Here is a 25,157-nt window from a genome sequence, read left to right as displayed (position 1 = left end):
AAACGTTTTCTCTGGAGAAAGCAGAAGCTGTAGTTTAGCCAGTAACAACAGTCTGGAGTGACGATGAACTTGTTTATTACAAACACACAGATTGTTGATTACTTATCTTATAACTTATATGGATTACTTATAATTTACTATCATTTTTATCACAATATCCATAGGATATTCCATTGGATCTAAAGTATCCATTATTCTAAAGTACTCCAGATTTAGAGCTAAATTTCTCCAAATCTGTTCCGATGAAGAAACAAACTCATCTACATCTTCGATGGCCTGAGGGTGAGTAAATTTTCAGGAAATATTTTTGAGAGTACTGTATCTTTAAAGCATATGATGTATATAATTACATTCCTGTCAATAAAGCTTCATAGTGACTTTAATTCAAAACATAATTTATTTTCTGAATTTTGAAAGTAAAGAATTAATAATATGCTAATACTGATAGTAATACTATAATAATGATTGTTATAAGTGTGCATAATGTTTCAACAGTATCTATTCAAGGTATTGTGGTCTATTTAGCATACACCAATATTTGCATATAATTTCCATGTCTGGTTCATTTTGTCAGTGTGTCTTATTTTATTTTGTTTTCGCTTACATCCTGTTACAAATTCCCCATGGATTTTGTTTTCAGTCAGTTAAAATGAAAATGTTCTGAAGTGGTTTCCAACCTCATATCAGATCAGGCATAACATATTTTTGCTGCCAAAACAGTGCTGACCCGTCGAGGCATGGACTCCACTAGACCCCTGAAGGTGTGCTGTGGTGTCTGACACCAAGATATTAGCAACAGATCATTTACTGTAAGTCCTATAAGTTGTGAGGTGAGGTCTCCATGGATCGGACTTGTTTGTTCAGCACATCCCACAGATGCTCGATTAGATTGAGATCCAAGTCAACATCTTAAACTTGTTGTGCTCCTCAATCCATTCCTGAACCATATTTGCTTTGTGGCAGGGCACATTATCCTGCTGAAAAAGGCCACAGCCACCAGGGAATACCATTTCCATGAAAGATCTGCAGCAATGCTTAGCTAGGTGATACGTGTCAAAGTAACATCCACATGGATGGTAGGACTGCCTCCGCCAGCTTGCCTTCTTCCCATAGTGCATCCTGATGCCATGTGTTACTCTGGTATTCCATGTGATGTAAAAGAAAAAGTGATACATCAGACCAGGCCACCTTCTTCCATTACTGCGTGGTCCGATTCTGATTTTCACGTGCCCACTGTTGGTGCTTTCGGCTGTGGACAGGGGTCAGCATGGGCACCCTGACTGGTCTGCGGCTATGCAGCCTCATACACAACAAACTGTGATGCACTGTGTATTCTGACACTTTTCCACCAGAACCAGCATTAACTTCCTGAGCAATCTGAGCTATAGTAGCACACGGGCCAGCCTTCACTCCCCAAGTACATACTAATTGGTGTAATTGGTTGAATGCTGCTTTTTCTGTTTATATTTAATAATTAACATTCACTAAAATCTACTTATGTCATTAGAACCATTAGTATCAGGTCACTGAAAAAACAGTTGTGACGTTTTGTTGTCAAGCATTTGTTTTTTGGTGAAAGAGGTTTCCTTAGACTGTATGGGTGGTTTCATCTTTTTAACTAATTTAAAAAGAGTCTGTGCTGCCACCTAGCGCTGAGACACATATTACAGAAAAAAAAAATCTGAGGTCCGACAGCCAGAAAAATGTGGATGATAATAGATATATGGTAGTTATATTGTTTAAGGTCATTAATTAATTTCTTTTCACAATGTGAAATGTAAGAAATAATGACATAAATGAAAAAAACAATGTAAAATTTATCTATGATGTCCTGAAAGTTAAGACTAGTAATAAAATAATAATAATAAAAAAGGAAATGTTTTATTGCAGTGAAGATTGAAAATTAGTTTGAAAAAACGATGTCTTTACAGTTTAACCTAAATGTGAAGTAAATATGGGTACAAAAAAAACATTTAAAAAAGAAAACATTTGATATGTTAAAGTAAAAGTACAGCAACAAGATTATAAGCAGGAAAGCATATGCATATTGTGTGTAGAAAATGTGCTGTGTTTACTTGTGAATACTTAACTGTACATTATACAGCTCTATATAATACTTAATTCTACTTGAATCAATTACTATCTTTAAAAGCCATCAAAATGAGCCAGATATATCTAAATCATTAGCACTTACATACCAAAACTTCCAGTTTAATTCCAATCTATATTCTATTCTATGTTTCTTTACAGGATGGTTTGTTTGTGTATCATTCGCCTCATTTGTAGACAGTATTTTCTGATTTATAGCGTGACAAAAAATATATATACAAAATCTCCAATATAAATCTAATATATCAATAAAAAGAAAAAATAATACTGAACCTATGTCCAATGTTCAGATTTATGTTATATAAAAATTTATGTAAACTTACACATACCTAATTAGATCATTTTCATACTTCAACATAACGTTTGAGGAAACATGTAATGCAAAACTGTGCAAAAACATGTGCTTTGCTCAATCAACCAAGGAAGTGTGGTGAAATTCATAGTTTTTTTTACAATATTCACTTGTGGTGTCTTGCCTTAAAAAGCCTCCAAATTGCACACCATATTAGGTATATTTAAATAAAAATCATGTTTGACCTTAAGAAGAAGAAATGCATTTGGTAATCCAGAAGTTTTCTTTTCTTTTTTTACTTAACTACTGATGAAACTCCAGTGTTTCCAGTGTTCCTCTTTTATTTCATTTGTTAAATTGTGAAGTGAACGTCTGACAGCTCCGCATCAGGTAAAAGTTTATGGTTATTTATGATTATAAATATTCAGTAGTCTAGTATTAATTTAATAATTTAATTCATTTTTTATATTCTGTGTTACTCTACAATCTATGTGTGCTACATGTCTACATGTCTTTTTTCTGTACATAAAAAAATCAATACAAATGTACAAATATAATTTTGCAGTTATATAGCAACTGATTATTAGCAAACACAATGCCAAAATGCCAACAGAGGATATAACATTCAAAGCAACATTTTTTTACATGACTAGTGATCATTTCTCAGCAGTATGAGTGGATTTAAAGTCCTGGTTTTCATAATCTGGATGTTGAGAGGTGAGAGACTTGCTTTTGTTAATCTGTTAGGTTTGAAATATTAGTGCTAAATTAATCAATGAACAAATAATGAATATATGAGTTTCTCGGATGTTATGAGGAATGTAGAATGTGCCCTGTGTGTTTTGATTTATGCAGGTGCTGCCAGCAACAAATGGGAAATTAAGATGCCCAAGAAAATAGACGCGATAAGTGGCTTCTGTGTTCAAATTCCATGTCAGTTTGAGATCCCCGACTCATTCAAACAGTCCCTAAACAATCTTGTTGAAGGAATTTGGAAAAAAAAAAGCATCGAGGGGCCAAACGTGCTTAGTTCAAAAATAAAAATGTCTCTTCTAAAAGGAAATGTGATTGGCAACATCTCGGACAAAAATTGCACCACTGTGTTCCACAGCTTTCAAGATGGATTCAGTGAAACATTTTTCTTTAGACTTCAGGGTCCTGAACCTCTCATGTACACATTTCAGCAAGGAATAAACATCACAGTCCAAAAAGGTTGGAATGCTTATTTTCAAAATATACAAAAAAAATTCAAAAAACCCACCCTCTCATTCAAAGAGTTTTCTTTATTTTCATGACTATGAAAATTGTAGTCACACTGAAGGCATCAAGGGCTATTTGACCAAGAAGGAGAGTGATGGGGTGCTGCGCCAGATGACCTGGTCTCCACAGTCACCGAACCTAAACCCAATCGAGATGGTTTAGGGGTGAGCTGGAGCGCAGACAGAAGGCAAAAGGGCCAACAAGTGCTAAGCATCTCTCGGGGATCTCCTTCAAGACTGTTGGTAGACCATTTCAGGTGACTACCTCTTGAAGCTCATCAAGAGAATGCCAAGACTGTGCAAAGCAGTAATTAAAGCAAAAGGTGGCTACTTTGAACAACCTAGAATATGACATATTTTCAGTTGTTTCACACTTTTTTGTTATGTATACAATTCCATCTATAATTCCACATGTGTTAATTCATAGTTTTGATGCCTTCAGTGTGAATCTACAATGTTCATTCATAGTCATGAAAATAAAGAAAACTCTTTGAATTAGAAGGTGTGTCCAAACATTTGGTCTGTACTGTATATATACAACCCGAATTCCGGAAAAGTTGGGACGTTTTTTAAATTTTAATAAAATGAAAACTAAAAGACTTTCAAATCACATGAGCCAATATTTTATTCACAATAGAACATAGATAACATAGCAAATGTTTAAACTGAGAAAGTTTACAATTTTATGCACAAAATGAGCTCATTTCAATTTTGATTTCTGCTACAGGTCTCAAAATAGTTGGGACGGGGCATGTTTACCATGGTGTAGCATCTCCTTTTCTTTTCAAAACAGTTTGAAGACGTCTGGGCATTGAGGCTATGAGTTGCTGGAGTTTTGCTGTTGGAATTAGGTCCCATTCTTGCCTTATATAGATTTCCAGCTGCTGAAGGGTTCGTGGTCGTCTTTGACGTATTTTTCGTTTAATGATGCGCCAAATGTTCTCTATAGGTGAAAGATCTGGACTGCAGGCAGGCCAGGTTAGCACCCGGACTCTTCTACGACGAAGCCATGCTGTTGTTATAGCTGCAGTATGTGGTTTTGCATTGTCCTGCTGAAATAAACAAGGCCTTCCCTGAAATAGACGTTGTTTGGAGGGAAGCATATGTTGCTCTAAAACCTTTATATACCTTTCAGCATTCACAGAGCCTTCCAAAACATGCAAGCTGCCCATACCGTATGCACTTATGCACCCCCATACCATCAGAGATGCTGGCTTTTGAACTGAACGCTGATAACATGCTGGAAGGTCTCCCTCCTCTTTAGCCCGGAGGACACGGCGTCCGTGATTTCCAACAAGAATGTCAAATTTGGACTCGTCTGACCATAAAACACTATTCCACTTTGAAATAGTCCATTTTAAATGAGCCTTGGCCCACAGGACACGACGGCGCTTCTGGACCATGTTCACATATGGCTTCCTTTTTGCATGATAGAGCTTTAGTTGGCATCTGCTGATGGCACGGCGGATTGTGTTTACCGACAGTGGTTTCTGAAAGTATTCCTGGGACCATTTAGTAATGTCATTGACACAATCATGCCGATGAGTGATGCAGTGTCGTCTGAGAGCCCGAAGACCACGGGCATCCAATAAAGGTCTCCGGCCTTGTCCCTTACGCACAGAGATTTCTCCAGTTTCTCTGAATCTTTTGATGATGTTATGCACTGTAGATGATGAGATTTGCAAAACCTTTGCAATTTGACGTTGAGGAACATTGTTTTTAAAGTTTTCCACAATTTTTTTACGCAGTCTTTCACAGATTGGAGAGCCTCTGCCCATCTTTATTTCTGAGAGACTCTGCTTCTCTAAGACAAAGCTTTTATAGCTAATCATGTTACAGACCTGATATCAATTAACTTAATTAATCACTAGATGTTCTCCCAGCTGAATCTTTTCAAAACTGCTTGCTTTTTTAGCCATTTGTTGCCCCCGTGCCAACTTTTTTGAGACCTGTAGCAGGCATTAAATTTTAAATGAGCTAATTAAGTGGATAAAAGTGTAAAATTTCTCAGTTTAAACATTTGCTACGTTATCTATGTTCTATTGTGAATAAAATATTGGCTCATGTGATTTGAAATTCCTTTAGTTTTCATTTTATTAAAATTTAAAAAACGTCCCAACTTTTCCGGAATTCGGGTTGTATATATATATATATATATATATATATATATATATATATATATATATATATATATATATATATATATATATATATATATATATATATATATATATATATAAAATGTATGCATTTAGCAGACGCTTTTATCCAAAGCGACTTACAGTGCATTCAGGCTATCAATTTTTACCTATCATGTGTTTCTGGGGAATCAAACCCCCAACCTTGCGCTTGATACGGCAATGCGCTACCAATTGAGCTACAGGAACAGTGTGTGTATATATATATATGTATTTTTATGTCCGTTGTATTTTTATGTCCCTTGTTTTACTCTCTTCTCAATTATAAGATGTTCCCCCGCCTATCTTGAGCCCATATGTTCAGGTGATGGAAGTTCTAGAGGGCACCAGGTTGACACTGACCTGCTCCACTGTGATCTCATGTCCTTCAATCCAACCTCATTTGCAGTGGAACCCACAGCTAGGAGAAAAGCTCACACCAGCCCTACAGGTGAAATGGAGAATGAGTAATGTTAATGACACAGTTCTGTATCCTGAAATGTAATACAATCCTTGTATTTTTCTTAAGGAGGATGAATTTGGACAGACACTATTGGCCTCCTCTCAGATGTTCAATGTGACTCCTCTAAATGACCACCTGAAAATCTCCTGCTCTGTTTTGTACTATCAGGTCGCCAAAAGACCAACTGAAACCAGCATTACCCTTAGAGTGTTGTGTATGTAAAACAGACAAAGAAAGCAATCATAAAGCATTAAATCTATTATTTCTGAGTGAATATTATTATGAGTACTGAGTACTGATTGTACTTTATTACTCACAAACAAAAATGCATTTTGTTTTTTAACATTTTGACAAATGATGGGGTCCAAAAGTACATACAGTAAGCTTCAGCTTTTTGTATTCATTTTAATTCAGTTATTCCAAAAAAGTTGGGACACTACATATTGTGAACAAAAACAGAATGCAATGATGTGGAATTGTCTTGCTGGAAATGCGCTTCTGGATCATGTTTAGATATGGCTTTTTTTTTTTACCTATACAGTTTTAGCAGGCAACGGGGAATGGTACGGTGAATTGTGTTTACCAACAATGTTTTCTGGAAGTATTCCTGAGCCCATGTTGTGATTTCCATTATCATAGCATTCCTGTATGTGATGCAGTGCCGTCTAAGGGCCCGAAGATCACGGGCATCCATGGTTTTCCGGCCTTGACCCTTACGCACAGAGATTGTTACAGGTTCTCTGAATTTTTGGATGAGATTATGCACTGTAGATGATGATAACTTCAAACGCTTTGCAATTTTTCTCTGAGAAACTCCTTTCTGATATTGCTCCACTATTTTTCGCCGCAGCATTGGGGGAATTGGTGATCCTCTGCCCATCTTGACTTCTGAGAGACACTGCCACTCTGAGAGGCTCTTTTTAAACCCAGTCCAGATATTCAGCATGATTCAAAAATGATCCAAAGAAAATCTGCTGGACTTTTGGACCCCATTGTTTGAAATTATATAAGCAAGTTTTATGTACCATTAAAGGAAACTGGTCAAACTTCTCTTTCAGATGCTCCCAGAAACACCATAGCCCTTGGCAGCCCATCGGATCCAGTGTCTGAAGGCAGTATGGTGGTGCTGAGCTGTCATAGTGATGCCAACCCTGCAGTTCAGCGCTATGAGTGGTACAAAGACAGTGGATCTGGAAAGCTAGAGTTACAGAATCAAGGACAGACTCTAACATTGATAGCCAGAAGTACCGTTCAGGGTCTGTATGTCTGTAAGGTCTACAACATCCATGGGACCGACCAATCGAGACCTGTCGCTGTGGGCATAAATAGTAAATATCTTTCTGTTAGCATAAACTTTACTAAGTTTACCTTACACTTTTTTGAAGCTAGCTCTTTTTTAACTTTTTCCAGTGAGTAGTAGCATAGCGTGATAAAACCATAGTATGGACGTCACCCGTAGTTTTTGGAAGAGCATTTTTGAAGTGCAAAGTGGGCGGAGTGTCCATCACCATCTTGGCAACACGTCATCACGCGTCACTCCCGGATAATTGAAAATGGGCGGGAGCTGGTTGCTGAAGCCATGCCCAACTAGCTCGACAGCAGTGTCAGCAGTGGCAATCCACCTGTCACTCAAGTGGCCACGCCCAGGCTAAATATAATTTAAAATGGAAGTGTCATAAAAAAAGATTTACCCTCCTCACGGTTGTCATGAAGGGAAAAATTAGCTATATAGACCAAAATATTTTTTATGAACCAGGCTTTAAACCAAGCGGCAACCTCCCACTCTCTCTCGTGAAGCCTACACAGTGACTAAGTGACTAAAACTGCAATTCATCGACTGGCCGCTGGAGGCTGGCTGCAAAAGGGAGTCAATCCCATAGACTTGCATGTTAAAATACCCAAAAATACAGCAGAAAAAAAAAACATGTTTACAGCCTGGTACAAAAAACATTTTTGGTCTAATTTTGCCCTTCATGACACCTGTGAGGGGGGTGAATTTTTTAATAACTCATCTGTTTGAATTATGTATAGCTTTAAAGTTTTGCATAGTTATGGGCATTGCAGCTTCAGTGACAGGTGGATTGCCACTGCTGTCACTGGGGTCAAACTAGGTGGGTGTGGTTTCAGCAATCAGCTCCCGCCTTTTTGCCCATTTTTGATTATCCAGGGGTGACACGCTGCCAAAATGGCAATGGCCCGCTCTGCCTACTTTTGGCTTCAAAATTGCTCTTCAGGATTCTACGTCCATGTTTTTATACAGTCTATGCTTTAAACACTTTTTTTATACTGTAAAGTTGTGCATTTTAACATGGGGAGTCTATGGGATTGAATCCCTTTTGCAGCCAGCCTCTAGTGAAATTATTCATGACAATTCATTTCAAATTCATTTAAGTCCTTGCAAAGGATGTAGCATGTCTTCTGTCTTCTCTCTCTCTATATAGAGATAACAGCTTCAGTTAGCTGCTTTTTATTAGTAAGAAATAGCTGTAAACAAAAAACTTCACTCAATATCAAACAGAAGACACGACATGTCAAACCATAATGTGAGCAATGAAGAATTCCAGTGAGTTGCCACAGAAAATATTGATTACTGTGTCAACACTCTGGTTTATTCAGTTCAAGGGGTAAGAAAATGTTTGTTTGCATTAACCCCTTGATGTTAAATCAAAACTTTTTTGTTTTCTTGTTCACATGTCCAGGAGCTTACCGTATGCTTTCTTTTCATCATCTTGGACATCTTTATGTGTCATTGATCCATAATCACTTTAGTACAGTGATTTAATCTATGCTTGACTAATGAGGAAGTGATTCATGCAGACAGACTCTTTGGAAAAATTGGTGGCTGTGTTGATGTGGCAGTAACTGGACATACCATCAGTTCCTGGTGTAAACAAGCAATTAAATCAGAAACTACTTAAAAACCACAACAAAATACATTCATTAGAGTATCAGTGGGCAATTAGTTGGTGTAAACTTGCTAAGCTTCAGAATGTTCATTCTCAAACCATCTGTAACTGCATTGTGGAAACCAATGTGTTTTATGTGAACTTGAGTTATGTATCTTCTTGGGTATTCTGCTATGCAAGTATATTTAATAATATGTGTCTGTGTCATAATATAGTGACATAAAATGAGCTACAGCTTTTTTTCTTTGTGTTTCTGTCTGATTTAGGTTGCCAGTGCTCCATTGCATTGTACACTATATGTGGACTTCTGACTCTTTTCTTAATTCTTATTACTGCAGTGGATTTGGTTAAATACAAAAGGTGGGTTTTGTGAAGTGATTACAAACAACAAGATGTTTGCCATTCATAATGTGAAGTTCAGCCTGTTTTTATACATAATTCAGTGTAAGAAGATCAGCTGCAATGTACAGACGTTTATTTCATTCAAACATAACGTTTTAATTGCTACTTAATATATATGCCTATTATAATTATAATTTTTTTCTTCTTTTTCTCAGCCTGTTAAACAGACTTGAAGTAAGTATAAACAGTTAAGCAGATAACAGATAAATCAAGCATTCTGTGTTAGTTCAGACAGGCCTCATAGTCACGCTCTGCTTTCGCTTGTCTTAGCTTTCATGGAGCTCATTAAAAGGAAAGGGAATTTAGAACAGAGCCGTACCGCCAAATCTAACTTTGCAAGCATGCCAATAAAGTTGAAGTTAAAGGTTTGTCTATTGTCTTTGACTCAAGAGGTCCTGACTAAAACAGAATATCTAGTACAAAATTTGCTTTCAGGTAAATTCGTAGACACAAACTAGGGTTTGCAAGGTTTATTATATAAAAGATGATATGGAGCAAATACAGCATTTATCATTTTCAGATGTATTTGTCTTTTGTACTGTTAGGCGTCTGAAAGTTTGCGAGGACCCATGACTTACTCCACCCTCCACGGGACCAGTGACACAGTGTACAATGTAATACAGGTCAGTGTTCTTATATACATTTTTGCTCTGTTCATATTACATATTTAGTCTATATGCAGAAATACCTTTCCAAAAGTTTAGTATTTTAAAGGTTGTTTTTTAAAAAAAACAACACTTCTATTTGACCTTTCTTGTGCATCTTGGCATGCAAGTGTACTTTGAAAGATGCATTGAACACAGTTGAATTTCTTATTTCTCTGAAAAACAGCAGTTGTATTCCATGTAAGTTGTATTTAGACACTATGGGGCTTTTTTCATGACATAATTCAAACAACCGTTAAATCAACTGGCTGACTGGTAATCAATTTCCTGAGACAGGAAGTAGATAATAATTATTTCTCAGAAAAAATGAGTTTTGCAAGCATATTAAACTCTGATAGGCCGATCACTATTCTTTGCTGACGTGCTGTATGTGCAAGAAAACATTTGCATTGGAGTGTGTGCTTGCAAGATAGAGGGGGGAAATCTGTCCTGATTTCATACGAATTGTGATTACACAATGCCAAAATTTCATCATTTGTCATATCCTGATGTTATTTTAACTTTTGTCCTCAAATATGTAAAAAAAAATATTTTCTTATCAAAAATACATTTTTCTTATGAAAATACATTGAGTTTATTTTGTGTGTGTGTGTGTGTGTGCATATTTGCATTTGTAATGCATATTATTCAAATGTATAAGAGTGTTTTATAATGAGTGATGTGTGTATATAATGTATCCTCTTTGCTGCAGACAAGGGCCAGCAGAAGTGAAGACGACTATGAAAACAGAAACTTTGGTAAACCTAGCTAAATACTAAATAATGTGGTGCTCAGGTTGAAGATGCAGGTTCCAATCTCTCCTGAGGCCTACATGTCTCAAGCCATTTTCCATAGCCATTATATATATATATATATATATATATATATATATATATATATATATATATATATATATATACAATATTGTGAAATATTCTGAGTGCTGTTTCATGTATTGTGAAATATATATATGTGTGTGTGTGTGTGTGTGTGTGTGTGTGTGTGTGTGTGTGTGTGTGTGTGTAGACGTTGAAATTGTTACAAAATTCCCTGGTTTAGTACAGAAGCATCTATCTTCTTCTTTTACCACCACAATATTTTACCACCTCGTATTTGTTTATCATGTATGTTTGTCTATTTTACATGGGTTAAAGATATGTGACATCTACTCATAAATATATTAGATAAAGATACATTTTTCCTCTCACTTTTAGTCACTCCTTTAATCACTCTCTTATTCACATTCTGTTCAGTCATTGCCAAGCGGATCAGAAGTGTGATGAAAACGTAAGTCACACTCCCTTCCCCTGTGTGATGATGTCAGAGTGTTTGTGCATCACAGGAAAGTCCTTGTTATACAGACAGTGATGGGGGAATTGCACTTAAGAAGTCATCTTTGTATATTTCCATCTACAAGAAGTAGGACTCATAATTTGAAATAGATGATTAATATAGCAAACTTTTGACACTGCTGACACCTCTGAATCACAGCTTTTTAGACCACAAACATTTATTCTTAGAAAAGAATAAAGGAATGGAGGTGTTAACACTTTTAGTAGAGACAAAACAGTGAATGGGTTAAGGGTCATGGAACAATAACAATGGTGCTTACGCTACGAGAAAAGTCCTGTGATGTTGTCACAGGTGACCAGAGCCTGGTTCAGACTCACTGATGATGACAGATGCTTGGATCATGTTTGAAAAATGTGTGTGAGAGAGCAATTCCGTCTCTGTAAAGCCATAGTGAGACATGCAGTCATAGTAGACTGTGATGACTAAAACTTACCTGTCCGGGCATGTTGGGCTACATCATTCAAAATATTAGAATAAGTAGCTGGACATTTCAGTCATTCACTGTTTTCGCAATTTCACTTTGCTCAACTGGAAATAATGTAGTTTTGCTAAACATAACAATTGTAGGCCACAAAACAGATTAGGGTCAGTAACGAGTTATGAAATCCACCGCCTTGCAATTTGTTTTGGGATTCCCCTTTATTTACAGATTTAGGACTTTTTGGACTGTAATTTAAACCCTTCCTCCTGGCTCAGTGCCTAAGAAACACATCCTGGTGGGAATGATATGCTTTTACCTGCGTATAATATTTCCTTGTTCAAAAGAATAGAACAAAACAGAGACAAAGACAAAAAACAAAAAACATTTATGGTTGTAACAGTATCCTATAGTGAACAAAAATATAATACATTGTAATTGAATACACTGAAAATATAATACATTATATGATTTTTAATTAAAATATCATTTTATCTTCAAGTGAAACAACATTCCGGTGATGTAAATCAACGCATTAAAATCTGCTTCAATCCAGACACACACACACACATATATATATATGAAAAAGGCAAAAAGAGTGGGGAGTTAATCAGATGGCATCAGGTTCATTAACCCTTTAACTGTCACCCTGTCCTGAATACGGGACGCCTACGTTTACTTCACTATATTACAATCTAATCTAATCTAATCTTAACAAACTATATATCATTGGAAAGGTCTAAGACCCCCAAATGTGTATTTTACCAATTTTTTTGTTAAAAATTATGTATGAAAAGTAATAGATTAATTTATGACAAGAGTGCACCCTCAAAAATCTACATTATAACAGGAGTTTTGACCTTTGTTTAAAAAAATAAAGACGACTTCGTTGCCTATTTCTCTATCACATTTTAGAAATCATCAGTTCATCATCATCAATTTAAAATCTCAAAATTCATTCTTTAAAACCCATTTTAAAATCAGACATTGCATTACCATGTAATGGTACATCAATATCATGTTACAAAATGTTTTCAGTCATGAATTATAAAAATTTTGGTTTGTATCATGCACATTCAAGTCTATCTTCAAAAACGTGAGTGACAGTTAAGGGCTTCATTAACAAAGGAAAGGATGTTGTTTCTGCTTGATCATGCAATACTTTTAGGAATTTTAACACCTCAAAGAATCCACCCACTTGGGCTAAAAATAGCTTGTCTTCTGGTGTAAACGCATCTCAATATGAAACAATGAACTTCTGCCTACAGAGCATTAACAATCCACCTCCCCGCCCCAGTGCTATGAAAAGGCTGCTGTGTGAAAGAATATGATGCAACTTCCGATACTGCATTAGAATGGTTCGCCTGGACAAAGCATGCACTTCTAAACGTTCAATGAGGTGCATGACTCCAGCAAAAGATTCAAATTTCCTGTGGTAACATTTTTCCCACTTTCTTTTTGGGAAGGGTACTAAGGTGTGTTCTCCATCCACCTGTTGCATCGGAGAAGATGATATCATCATCATGAGATAAACCAAATCCATTACTATCTTATCACAATTATCCATTATTGGACATGTCCCATTCACTGGAAATGAATCACAGCTGTGTATCACTTTTACAATGACATCACACAACATTACTAAATAGATAGATTTAAAAAAAAAAAAAAAGGGCTGTGAAAATACTAATAATGGATATTTATACAAATAGGGCTTTCACACTAAACCACGAGTTATCATCGTTCTAAACCCTCATATTAAAGGGGTCATATGATGCAATTTCAATTTTTCCTTTCTCTTTGGAATGTTACAAGCTCTTGCAAAGTTGCAAAGACTTAAGTCCAAAGGGAAATTCTAAAAGCTGAGGCTTCTCCACGCCCTCCTAAAAACTCCTCGTTTAAACACGCCCCCACACTTCTACATCACTGTGTGGCATGTATTGCATAACTCCGCCCAAATTTTCATGCGTAACTATATGTGTAACTTTAATAAAAAGTGTAACTTTTATTCTCACTGTAGTATTGCTGTTGCCGCTGCCGCCATGTTGTAGAGATGCTGTGTGTTTTGTTGTGAAAGTGAAACTACTTTGTTTGGCCTTCCAAAAGTTTGAATTCATCACTCACCCTCATGAAAGAAGAATCAACTGTGACGATGAGCATTTATCAGGATCAACTAAACGCTGGGTTTTCAAAAGTATGTGAAATATTTAAAGTTCGCAGCATAGAATCTTTAATATACGTCTGAGAGTTTTACACACCGGTCTGTTATTGTGGCGACATTTCCAAGCCCCGAAACATGACGCTGATTGAAACAAACTGTGATTGGTTGACATGTCGGTCAAATGGCCTCATGGATGGGCCTTGGCCAATGAAAGCTGAAATGGATTCCAAACCCTCAGCCATCAGTCTGAAGGTATGGCTACACAAGACTAAGAATGACCCAGCAGGAATAGCTATTTCAAGTGTGAAAAGCCCTACGCGTAATCTATCACTGCATACTAAGTAGACTATACCAGACCACAAGATTCTAGGCTACTCTAACCACTTCCTGAAGAGGTACAGGATATGTCCTTGTCATTTCTCTTATCATACAAGTCTCTCTTTTCCTTGCAGTCATGGTCCAAACAAAAAAGGAAGACATAAGAATGAGTGGGTGGTGGAGAAAATGAAAGAAGGATGAGGAATGAATGCAAATATAGATTCAGGCATGAGGCCTCTTGTGTATACTGGATGTGTGAGTGGAAATAACAGCGTGATGTGTCAGAGGAGGCCAAATGAATAAACGTGGGGAAAATGCACAGAGGGTAGACATAGGTAGGGGGGCTTCAGATCTCCTAGATTAGTTTGTGAGTATATTATGTCTGTGTTCTGTCGTGAATTGCACCTAATTTGTCTAAACAAAAATTTGAAAAAAGCAGCTCATCTCTGTGGCATTTCCCTATGGCAAACTGTAATGTGATATGACTGTAGTCTTGTCTGTGTATATATCTCATGCATATGAAAGATAACCTGTCTAATCATGGAAACAAGTAAGTATCAGATTATGAGATAAAAAGAAAAACGTCATTTTCTGGATTTAGAGTCTTTTACATACATTACCAGAGATGCTTAACATAAGGTTGTTTATGTGGCACAAAAATACACTAAAATAGAAATCCAAAATTAGGAACATAAGGGTCTCGAGGAATCGAGTTGGCAGAATTAACAAAAACTCTTGAGTTCTTCAGAAAAAAAGATATGTTTAGTGAGGGGGTGTGTAGGTCTACTATTTTTTTTTTCCTGAATGTGAGTGACTCACGGTTGTGTGTCATGGCCCATACTATAAAGGAGAACCCTTTCACTAGTCCAAATGTTAGTAGAGTGATAGCACAAAGTTTGTACACTGTGTTTACTACTTGTGTTTTGGGATTACGATGAAATGTAAGTACTTTTATCTTTCTTTACATTAACTTTACAGCACATGGATGGGAATGTGTTTAAGTGAGGGCAAACATGGTAATTGTAGAGGGTGGGTCTATGGTGTGTGGGTGTTTTAGCTACCAATAAATTCTGAATGAAATGTCTTTTCAGAGTAGGTACCAAAATAACCACTCAATCTAGTTAAGCAGCTTGGCTTGTCAACCTCAGTCTAATTCAGTTGATGTAAGTGATGGGGTGCTGTGTCATTTATATGACAAATGAAATATTTAAAAATGTAAAGCATATTGTGTTAAACGCTTTTAAGAAGTTATTTTAATTCATTATCATTATGATAGTCAGGGTTGTAACCACAATAACACTTAATATTCAGATTAGTTCTCAACTGATATGGGTTTTTCAATGCTTAAATTATTAGTTACTTTGGTTCTCCAAATCATGTGCTGCATTCTTGATAACAGGTCGCATTAAGGTCAAGGGTCAAGGGTATTTTCTCCTAATCAAGTCTTTAAAGATATTTAACCTACTAAGACTCATTTAAATCGGCTAATTTATTTAATTTTATTAAATATGATGCAATATGATATAATTCAAGACAGTTTTATTATTGTTGACTAAAAGGAAAATAAGAAATGTTGCCTCAAACTAAAATAAATAAATAAATATATTTTATATATATATATATATATATATATATATATAATAACTTAAATTTAACTTAAAATTACTAAAACTGAAATGGAAATCAAAATTAAAATTAAAGTGAAAACCTGAAAAAAAGGTATTTCAGATATTCAAATATATACAAAAATATTCAATGGATAATATTAAAATAATACTGATTTAAGGTCAAGATTTCAGGGTTTTGTAAAGCTGCTGCAGGATCAGTTGTAACATCAGTCTTTAAACATTCTTACACTGCTTCTGCTTGATAACTTCCACTTTTAAAATATGCACACATATTGACTTAATTCATCATCAATGAGCTCATTTACTGAACACTTCAACAGAATAAAGCTAAAGCTTTTTTTATTGTGTTGAGAGAGCAAAAAGGTGCTGTCAGTCTAAAAAGTTTAGACAGAGGATGTCTGCAAGTGAATCAACAGCTGGTCGCGAGGCTAACTGAGTCAATGTGATCTTTGCATGCCTTCCACGGTTTTTGATGGGGATCACCAGCATGCCATCAAATCTGTAGGGGTTGCACGCAATGGTTATCGTTGACATGAACAATTTCTCCACGTAAAAAGATTTTAAAGGATGCTAATTGCGTAAATAGCCATTCATTTCCTTTTAATGCTTATCAAACTGTTAAATCACACAGTTATCACATATCTGCTGCATGTATTTGAAGGCCTACAACCTTAACACAGACTTCAGTCACGGCTCATTTGAGTTTGCTGTGACTAAAGACTGGCACATACATCAAACGGGCCAATTATTAGTGGGTAAAAGAACTACATTAGGCCTATTATATAAATTTTCAAGAAATGTATTAAATGCTCCTCATAGAATTGATATATATATTATATATATATATTATATATATTCTTGCTATGGATTTTAATCAGAGAGTAATTCTGGGAAAACAGGTTGACACTGAACATTTTAGGATATTTAATTGAAAAATAATTGAGGTCTTAGTCATAAGAAGATGATGCATGTCTCATTCAGTAAAATGTGAGTTCAAGGAAACAGATTTCTTGAAAGAACTCAGAAAATTCCTGAATGTTGCGATTCATTTTCCACCAGTTTTACAGGTTTGGTGATATTTAGGATCTTGTCTCCTGAGCTCAGGCTTAACAAGGGTTAAAAAGCTTAAGGCATGTCATCATGCACAATAAACTTTATATCCGGAAAAAAATGCTGACTCACAGCCGTACCTCCAAACAGGTCCTCTCTTAATTTTGTCCAGTCAATGTGAAATTGATCACAATCCCAGCAACTGTTAGAAATGCATGTCATACATTGGAAACTGTTGGGATGAATTTTTTCTCTTCTCCAAGTCATCCAATCCGGTGTAACCATTACAAACCAAGGAAGAGCTCTCTGTTTTTATGGAGTAAACAGCTGTCCGGGACTTACACAGAATCACTTGTGACTCAGAGCAGCTGTTCAAATGACATTAATAACAAATCCTGTTATTTTTATTTTATTTTTTTATGCTGACAGTGTCACCTGACTCCACCTTTCCTCTCATCCTCTTGATGACTTGTGTTGAGCTCTTCACCTTCGTCACAGCCCGTTCCACTAATATACCACAAGAAAAAAAGGGTCTGCAGATGCTGTATCAAGACATGTGCATGCTGCTGAAATTAGTATCTCAAGAAAGGGATAGGGTAAATACCAGTTCTTTACGTAAATGCTTTTCTAATACATTTTAGGATTAAATGTCAGAATAACACATATTTAAATTTTTGCTCAATAAGCTTATTGTTTGTTCTATACAGAATGAGATGACAGACTTTGAACAATCACTCACATCCCTGCCCTTGCTGAACTACAGAACAGAAGACCTGAAATCACTCGAGGTACAACATCCATATATATGCCTGTTTTTTTTCTCCATGTCTGTGATAGACAGACAGACAGTTAGATCACACATCCTTGTTTTTAAAGATAGATAGATAGATAGATAGATAGATAGATAGATAGATAGATAGAAAGATAGATAGATAGATAGATAGATAGATAGATAGATAGATAGATAGATAGATAGATAGATAGATAGATAGATAGATAGATAGATAGATAGATAGATAGATCTATCACAGATGTGATTTGTGTGTAACATCTGGCTCCGTTTGACCCACAGGTGAGCAGTACATTAGGACAGCTGTACTCTGGTATCAAATCCTTCAAGTTCCATCTTGACTGGATCCATCAAAAACAAGAAGAAATGGGGATTAATTATCTTCAGACAAAGAAACTTGATGATCGCATCCAAATCATCACCAAATTGGTACTCAAACAGGTTAAGAACCATTCAACACACCTACAAGAGGAAATCAAACAGTATTTAAAAATCTTAAAAGCTAAGTTATTTAAACATTCAAATGCCAAAACATATAATGTACTTCAAATAGCATGAAAGTACATTTCTTTTTTTAAATATATTTTGGATAAATGCAAAAAAAAAAAATATATATATATATATATATATATATATATATATATATATATATATATATACCAATTGTACCAATATATAATGTATTAAATTAGGTATATATTTGCATATTTTATCTCTTTAATAATTTTTTTTAATTAAAGGGAAAAGAGGTAAGAATTTGTTAAACAGAAATCTTCTAAACCTTCTTACAGATTGGGACGGCACCATCTGAACTGGTTTACCCTTCCCTGTCGCCTTTGAACACAGCTTGGAACTTGTACCAGGCCAATGTGGAGATCCTTGACAAACTGTATTTCTTTTGCAACTGGTACATTAGAGCACTGAGAGTCCTGAAACACAGACAACAGTGATCAACAACATCATATGACACCAGTAGCCCTCATCTCATCTCCATGATGCCTGACTTGCCTTAATGTTTGACAGGGTGGAATGAATGTTCCAGCCTTTGTAAGTCATTCTCCATTTTGACAGTGTTCTCCGATTAACATTTCCTATGTATGCTGTTATTTTAATTTTATTCTTAATGTATTTAATATTTATTGAGCAGTTCTTTGTTTACAGTTCTTTGTTTACAGTGATTTTATACATAGTAAATGAGAGAAGTAGCACTTAGGATCTAAGATATATAATAATAATATATAAAATATTAAGAGTGCCATTTCAATAAGGGAATTTGTATGCAAAAATCAGCTGCAGGCAGTCGCTAATAATGACCATTAGGTGTCGCTTAGAAGCATTTTACTGTGGTTATTAATGCATCAACATTCAATTGAATCAACATTCTTGTTGTACAACTATCTTCCATTCAAATTTTAAGGTTAGACTTTAGATACGGTTGCCACTTAAACAGCATGGTGGTTAAACAACTGTATACTTTTTTTTTACCTTGAAATATCAGTTTCAGAATAATTCTGAAGAGAAACGTACACCTTTTCAGGTTCCTCACAAACCTCTGTTCTGTATGTATGTGATGAAATACCATAGATTGTCTTAATATTGGGAGATGTGAGGGTCTGTAGTACTTACCATTGGAAAAAGCTTACAGCTAACTTGGATCACATGAGGCACCTCCGCCAGTCATACAATGGCCTGTGGTCTCCTTCCCTGCGTAGCGCCAATGCAGCAGCATTAGCATTAGCTTTTTCAGCTAAAGTTTGCAGGCTTGTCTTCCAGTGGCTCTATCATTCCAGTGAATGATGTTGATCCAGGCCTATTAGGCAAAATTAAAATAGATGGAAGATAAAATGCACCATGGGTTTTTGTGAGCATGGCTAAATGCAGTATTTTGAAATGCACTCAGATTGTATTTATTCCCTGTGATTATGTGCTTATTCTAAATTAAAGATGCCATCATATTTCAGAAATGCACTGAAAAAAAGAAAAAGAGGCCTTACATGACTTGAAAAAACTTTGACATTGTTCATGATGGATTCATCAGATTACAGTCAGGAAAACGGATTTACAAATGTATACAGCGCTTACAGTTGTGTTAATATCAGATAATTATTTGTTAAAATCATTCAGGTGAAGGGAAAAAAACACCTAAATTCCCTTGGATTTAGCTTTGCAAGCCCATTGAGACGGATGTGCTTCAGTTGTGTCCTGGATGTTGTTTATGTTTCATACTTTTTTATATACATATTTATATATTTTTTTATTTATATTGTTTAACTATTTAATTGTTTTTGTCATTTTTTTTAAATAAAATTATTTTACATAAAACGCTCACACCTTTTTTTTTACTTGTTGAACTGCGTCAGCAACAACTGAACCTTTAATAAAACAATAATCCAACCCTCATCACATCATTTCTGATGAAAGTGACGTGACATTCAGCCAAGTATGGTGACCCATACTCAGAATTCGTGCTCTGCATTTAACCCATCCGAAGTGCGCACACACACACGCACGCACACACGCACACACGCACACACCTGGAGCAGTGGGCAGCCATTTATGCTGCGGCGCCCGGGGAGCAGTTGGGGGTTCGGTGGCTTGCTCAAGGGCACCTAAGTCGTGGTATTGAGGGTGGAGAGAGCACTGTACATGCACTCCCCCCACCCACAATTCCTGCCGACCCAGAACTCGAACTCACAACCCTTCGATTGGGAGTCCGAATCTCTAACCATTAGGCCACGACTTCCCCCATGTTGTTCTGATGTTCTGTATATAATCAGTTATATTACGATTTTAATATTTGTTCCTTAAATAAACTTGTGTGTCTTATTTGTAGGTTTGTGAATCATTTTGTTTTCATTTTATTTAATCAACCATGTATGTCAAAACCAAACGCTGCAGAATAGGAACTGGATATGGATAAAAGATATGTCATATGACTGCGTGTGAGAGAGTTTAAAACGCTGAAAAGTCAGGATTTGGCACGTCCTGCAGAAAGAGAGATCTGCAATATAAGCATTTTGTGTACCACTCTCTCACAGCTGTTGGATTTGTCATGCTCCCTGAGAGAGAATTCGAACATGCTGGCCAGCATCATAACACATTCGTCAGATCCATGATACAGAAAAACAGATCAAGGGCTATTAATCGATTTTCATGATCCGCTGATCAATCAAAAAAACTGCAATTAAATCAGATATTCCAGTATTTGCTGTACACAAGGGGGTTTTGGTTAATCAGACTAAATTTTAATATTACACTGACAGCCTAAATAAGACATACAAAAAATACAGAAGGTACAAAATTTGAGAGCATTAATTTATTAACTAAAAAGGGTGGGGTGTATAGTGACAGTATAGTATAGTGCCAATTATACAAGCTCTACAGAACATACTGTCAGCAATGACCACCGTAACATTCAAAAGGAGGGGGAATGGCGGCGAGACCGCATGTGAGTGAGCATACTGGGGGATTTAGATAGACAGAGAGAGAGAGAGAGAGAGATAGTATAGAGAGACTATTGAACTGTATAAGCAGAGGACAGATGCAGTAGCAATCAGGACATGCACTCAGAAGCCAAAGAAACTGTAACCTGTGAGTTGATTTATGACTGGATGACTTGCTCTTACCTGTTTGACCTGCAGCTTTCAGTGACTAAAATTTATGGACAGACTGATCAATAGGGAACTGCACCTCTAAATTCCCTTTCAGCCTTCAAACAGCAATTATGACAGTAAGTCTTTTCAATTCTTTAAATACGTCTCTTCTATATGGATTGTGCACAGACTTTAAAAGATTTTTAAATAGCATGTAAATGTAATTTAAAATAAGATATTTATTCATGGAATATGGGCTGTGTTCTATTCCATGGAGCCTTTGGCTTATATGTACACTGTCGTTCAAAAGTTAAGTAAGATTGTTCAAAGTTTTAGAAAGAAGTCTCTTACTTCCACCAAGGGATGCATATACTGTAAATGTGTATAGATGTGCTTAAAAGTTATAGAAGAGTTAAATAGCACATACCTGAAAGTTTTTTTAGAACATACTATGCAATTCAGTGATTTACAACATTCACAACTAATCCTGAGGAACTTAGATGTGCTGCCCATTCTGCTGTACTTGACAAGGGGTTAACCACACACAACTTCTGGTGAGCTGTCTGTCCTCACACAACTGATGCCCAACAGGTGCATCTTATCCCTCTTATGCAACACTGTCCCCCATCATCCCGAACTGCTACATTACTAAAGAGTGTAACCTTTCTGCTTTGGGACATGAAAACATACAGACTAAAAACCTAAAAACACTGAAAGAGTATCCAGTTCAAATACAAATGATTACATTCAATCATGCTACATGAATAAATGTTGATCAGTTACCAATACTATTACTGAACAGAACACCTAATCCTATGATGCTCAGCTGAATAGCACAGCTGTCTGGGGACAGTTAAGATGTGTTGACAGAATAGACAATCCTCAGAACTGAGCCCCTAATCAAACATTTCGCTGTAGCGATCTTATAATAGTATGCAGTGACAGATCCCAGCAGTATATCTCTGATCCAGCCAGATCCCGTTCACTTTCAACGTGGCATTTTGTGGTGTTTGACAGCTATTGAAACCTTGTTGACATGCTGCAAAAGGTAGAAAACAACAACAAAAATGCCATGGGTATCAAATAAGAACTTTTGCATGCTAATTAGTAAATAGTGATGCTCTAATTTACTGTCTTTGAAATAAAGTAGGAAAAAAGGCATGCAAATTCTCCCTCAAATTACATTATGTGTTGAATGTTTGGCACATCCATCTGCAACGCTGACTAGTTTTGCTTCTTACAGACTGCCACAAGACTTCTGGATGAGCTGTGTCACTTAACGGCTCAGTCTCTAGAATCACTGGAGCCTTTAGATCACTTCCAACTTATTAAACTTCTTGGGGAGGGTTCATACGGAAAAGTCCAGTTAGCAGTGCACAAGAAAAGAGGTAAGTTATGTTGCTATTGTCTTTCTATCATCTGATCTTATCCATGCTATATCACATTTCTGGGAACTCTGCTAGAGTATACTGTTTCCTTCTTTCTTTCCCTTTGACAATATCTCCATTATTCCTCCAAATTTCCATGGAATCTAGGAACCCTAATGGCCCTTAAATTCTTTCTGCGAGACGACACATATTTTCTGTCATTTCTCAGGGAATATAACCTGTCTTTGGCCTTCTGCACCCACCCCTCACTTACCTCTGCTTTAGGCATCGCATTCTCCACTCCTACTCACTATGTGTTTGCGCAGCAACCTTGCCTCTATGGCGACCTCTACGATGTCATCGTTCCTGAGGTTGGTAAAACTTTAACATCAGTTCCATGCCTCTTAAAGAGATAGATCACTTTGAAATAAAATTTTGGTATGTTTTAGCTTACCTGAAGGGCATCCAAGATGTCCTAAGACAAGAAACGAGCGGTTTGTGTGAGAAGACGAACAGTATTTATATCGCTTTTACCTCTTATACACAACCACATCCAAGTGATCTGAGGGCGCTCGCATTTCCTGGTGTGTGACGTGTGCGAGTGTTCTGGTTTGCACAAGTGCGGAAAGCGCCAGAAGTGATATCTTGCGCGTTTACGTCACTCATTGTTTACTGTTTACAACACGATACGCCACCAATCACACGTGGTTGTGTACAAGAGGTAAAATATAACTACTGTTCGTTTCCTCACACAAACCACTCGTTTCGTGTCTTAGGCCATCAATGTGTACTTACGATGGGGAATTGTTTAATTTGGAGTTCTCTGTGCTACTGGAGGACCAATGTACTGCTGAGTTTAGCTCCAGCCTACCCCAATATACTTGCCTGGATGTTTCTAGTAATGCTGAAGACCTTGATTAGTTGGATCAGGTGTGTTTAATTGAGAATACCTGTTGGGGCAGGTTGGAGCTAATCTCCAGACACTCCAGGAGCAGGAACAGACACCTCTTGGACACCATTGGCCAAAGTGGTAAACTGGTGTTCTTCATTGCAGGTTGGTCTGGAAGAGAGCCGTGCCCAGGGAGTGGCTTCCCAGATCAACGGTGCCCTCTCTCACCTCCACTCTCTTGGCTTTGTCCATCGTGATGTCAAACCAGAGAACATCTTCCTATGTGACCGTGAGTGTCATTGGGTCAAGCTTGGTGATTTTGGCATGGTGAAGGCTGCAGGCACCAGGGTACCATGTGTGTGGTACTGCTCCCCTTACTGCACGCCTGAGGCTGAAATTGCAAGAAAAACTGAGGAGAGCCATTCGGGCCACTTGGGGGTGGACAGCAATGGGAACAAGCAAAAAAGGGATTCTGGAAAGACTCAAAGGATGTTGGTGTCTGTGGATCCCAGTACAGACAGCTGGGCATTAGGCATTCTAATCTACGCCATGCTCATGGGGAGCCTACCATGGTCTGAGACCATTTCGGATAACCCAGCATATAAAAGCTATCTACAATGGACCAATTGGGAAGATTCAGCATCACAAGAGAAAGAGTCAGATCAGCATGAAAACTTCCACCAGGTGGCACCGCAGTTTGCTGCGTTCACCCCTATTGCGGCTCATCTTTTTAAGTCTTTGCTCCACCCACAGTCCAGGCTTCGTGGCAGGCCAGATGAGGTGGAAAGGTATTTGGGAGAAGCCTGGCTATTGGACAAGGATGTCAGTCGGTGATGCATCCCAAGGACAGGACCGAGATCAGTAGGATGTCGTCATCATCAGTAGGATGCCGTCATCTGGTCATTCACTCCATGGTGGGAACAATGGTTATCACTTTTGGAAGTAGTTCAGGATATATCTTATATATATCTTAGCTGTAAACACTAAGAGCCAGAATTACCAAACAGGGTAAGTTAGTATGAGAGCGCAATCCCATAAAAGCGCTGATATGAGTGGAAAGTTCTGTGGATAATCTACTGACTATGTGCACATTAAAGACACAAACCCAGCCAGATTGTTTCCATAATGACCAATGCAAATTAGCGCAAATTAGTGTCGTATTTTGGATATTAAATTATGCCACAAATACCAGCAAACTGACTAGCGCCAACCATATTAAATAACGTTGCATAATTCATTTTGTGTCCACACACCTTTTCAGTGTTTATTTTACACTGCCTGCCTTTAGTATATCCTGACAGTAGTTTTTAACACCAAAAGCGGGTTTGCACTGGTCCA

The 25,157-nt window shown here is 36.9% G+C and overlaps 3 protein-coding genes across 3 annotated transcripts; all 3 read left to right on the top strand.

Annotated features, from left to right (window-relative positions):
- Nucleotides 1-2,739: 2,739 nt before the first annotated feature.
- si:ch211-171h4.5 (sialoadhesin) lies at nucleotides 2,740-11,024 on the top strand. The gene is made up of 10 exons (XM_059510386.1): nucleotides 2,740-2,791; nucleotides 3,072-3,118; nucleotides 3,257-3,613; nucleotides 6,128-6,288; nucleotides 6,367-6,514; nucleotides 7,359-7,628; nucleotides 9,473-9,566; nucleotides 9,764-9,782; nucleotides 10,154-10,231; nucleotides 10,965-11,024. The coding sequence occupies exons 2-10, from the start codon at nucleotides 3,073-3,075 to the stop codon at nucleotides 11,022-11,024; spliced, it is 1,233 nt and encodes a 410-aa protein (XP_059366369.1). The 5' UTR covers nucleotides 2,740-2,791; nucleotide 3,072.
- Nucleotides 11,025-15,349: 4,325 nt separating this feature from the next.
- On the top strand, nucleotides 15,350-19,185 carry LOC132104656 (interleukin-11-like). The gene is made up of 5 exons (XM_059510219.1): nucleotides 15,350-15,443; nucleotides 17,610-17,776; nucleotides 17,888-17,968; nucleotides 18,253-18,411; nucleotides 18,762-19,185. The coding sequence occupies exons 1-5, from the start codon at nucleotides 15,437-15,439 to the stop codon at nucleotides 18,918-18,920; spliced, it is 573 nt and encodes a 190-aa protein (XP_059366202.1). The 5' UTR covers nucleotides 15,350-15,436; the 3' UTR covers nucleotides 18,921-19,185.
- A 2,375-nt stretch (nucleotides 19,186-21,560) lies between these two features.
- si:ch211-171h4.3 (serine/threonine-protein kinase SBK1) lies at nucleotides 21,561-24,761 on the top strand. The gene is made up of 4 exons (XM_059510218.1): nucleotides 21,561-21,700; nucleotides 22,807-22,951; nucleotides 23,099-23,301; nucleotides 23,985-24,761. Exons 1-4 carry the CDS (start codon nucleotides 21,695-21,697, stop codon nucleotides 24,651-24,653), a joined length of 1,023 nt encoding a protein of 340 aa, XP_059366201.1. The 5' UTR covers nucleotides 21,561-21,694; the 3' UTR covers nucleotides 24,654-24,761.
- Nucleotides 24,762-25,157: the final 396 nt, after the last annotated feature.

Source organism: Carassius carassius, chromosome 25, assembly GCF_963082965.1.
Source record: "Carassius carassius chromosome 25, fCarCar2.1, whole genome shotgun sequence".
Classification (NCBI taxonomy): Eukaryota; Metazoa; Chordata; class Actinopteri; order Cypriniformes; family Cyprinidae; genus Carassius; species Carassius carassius.
Note: the sequence above shows the minus strand (reverse complement) of the source record. Positions and strands in the feature narration are given on the sequence as shown.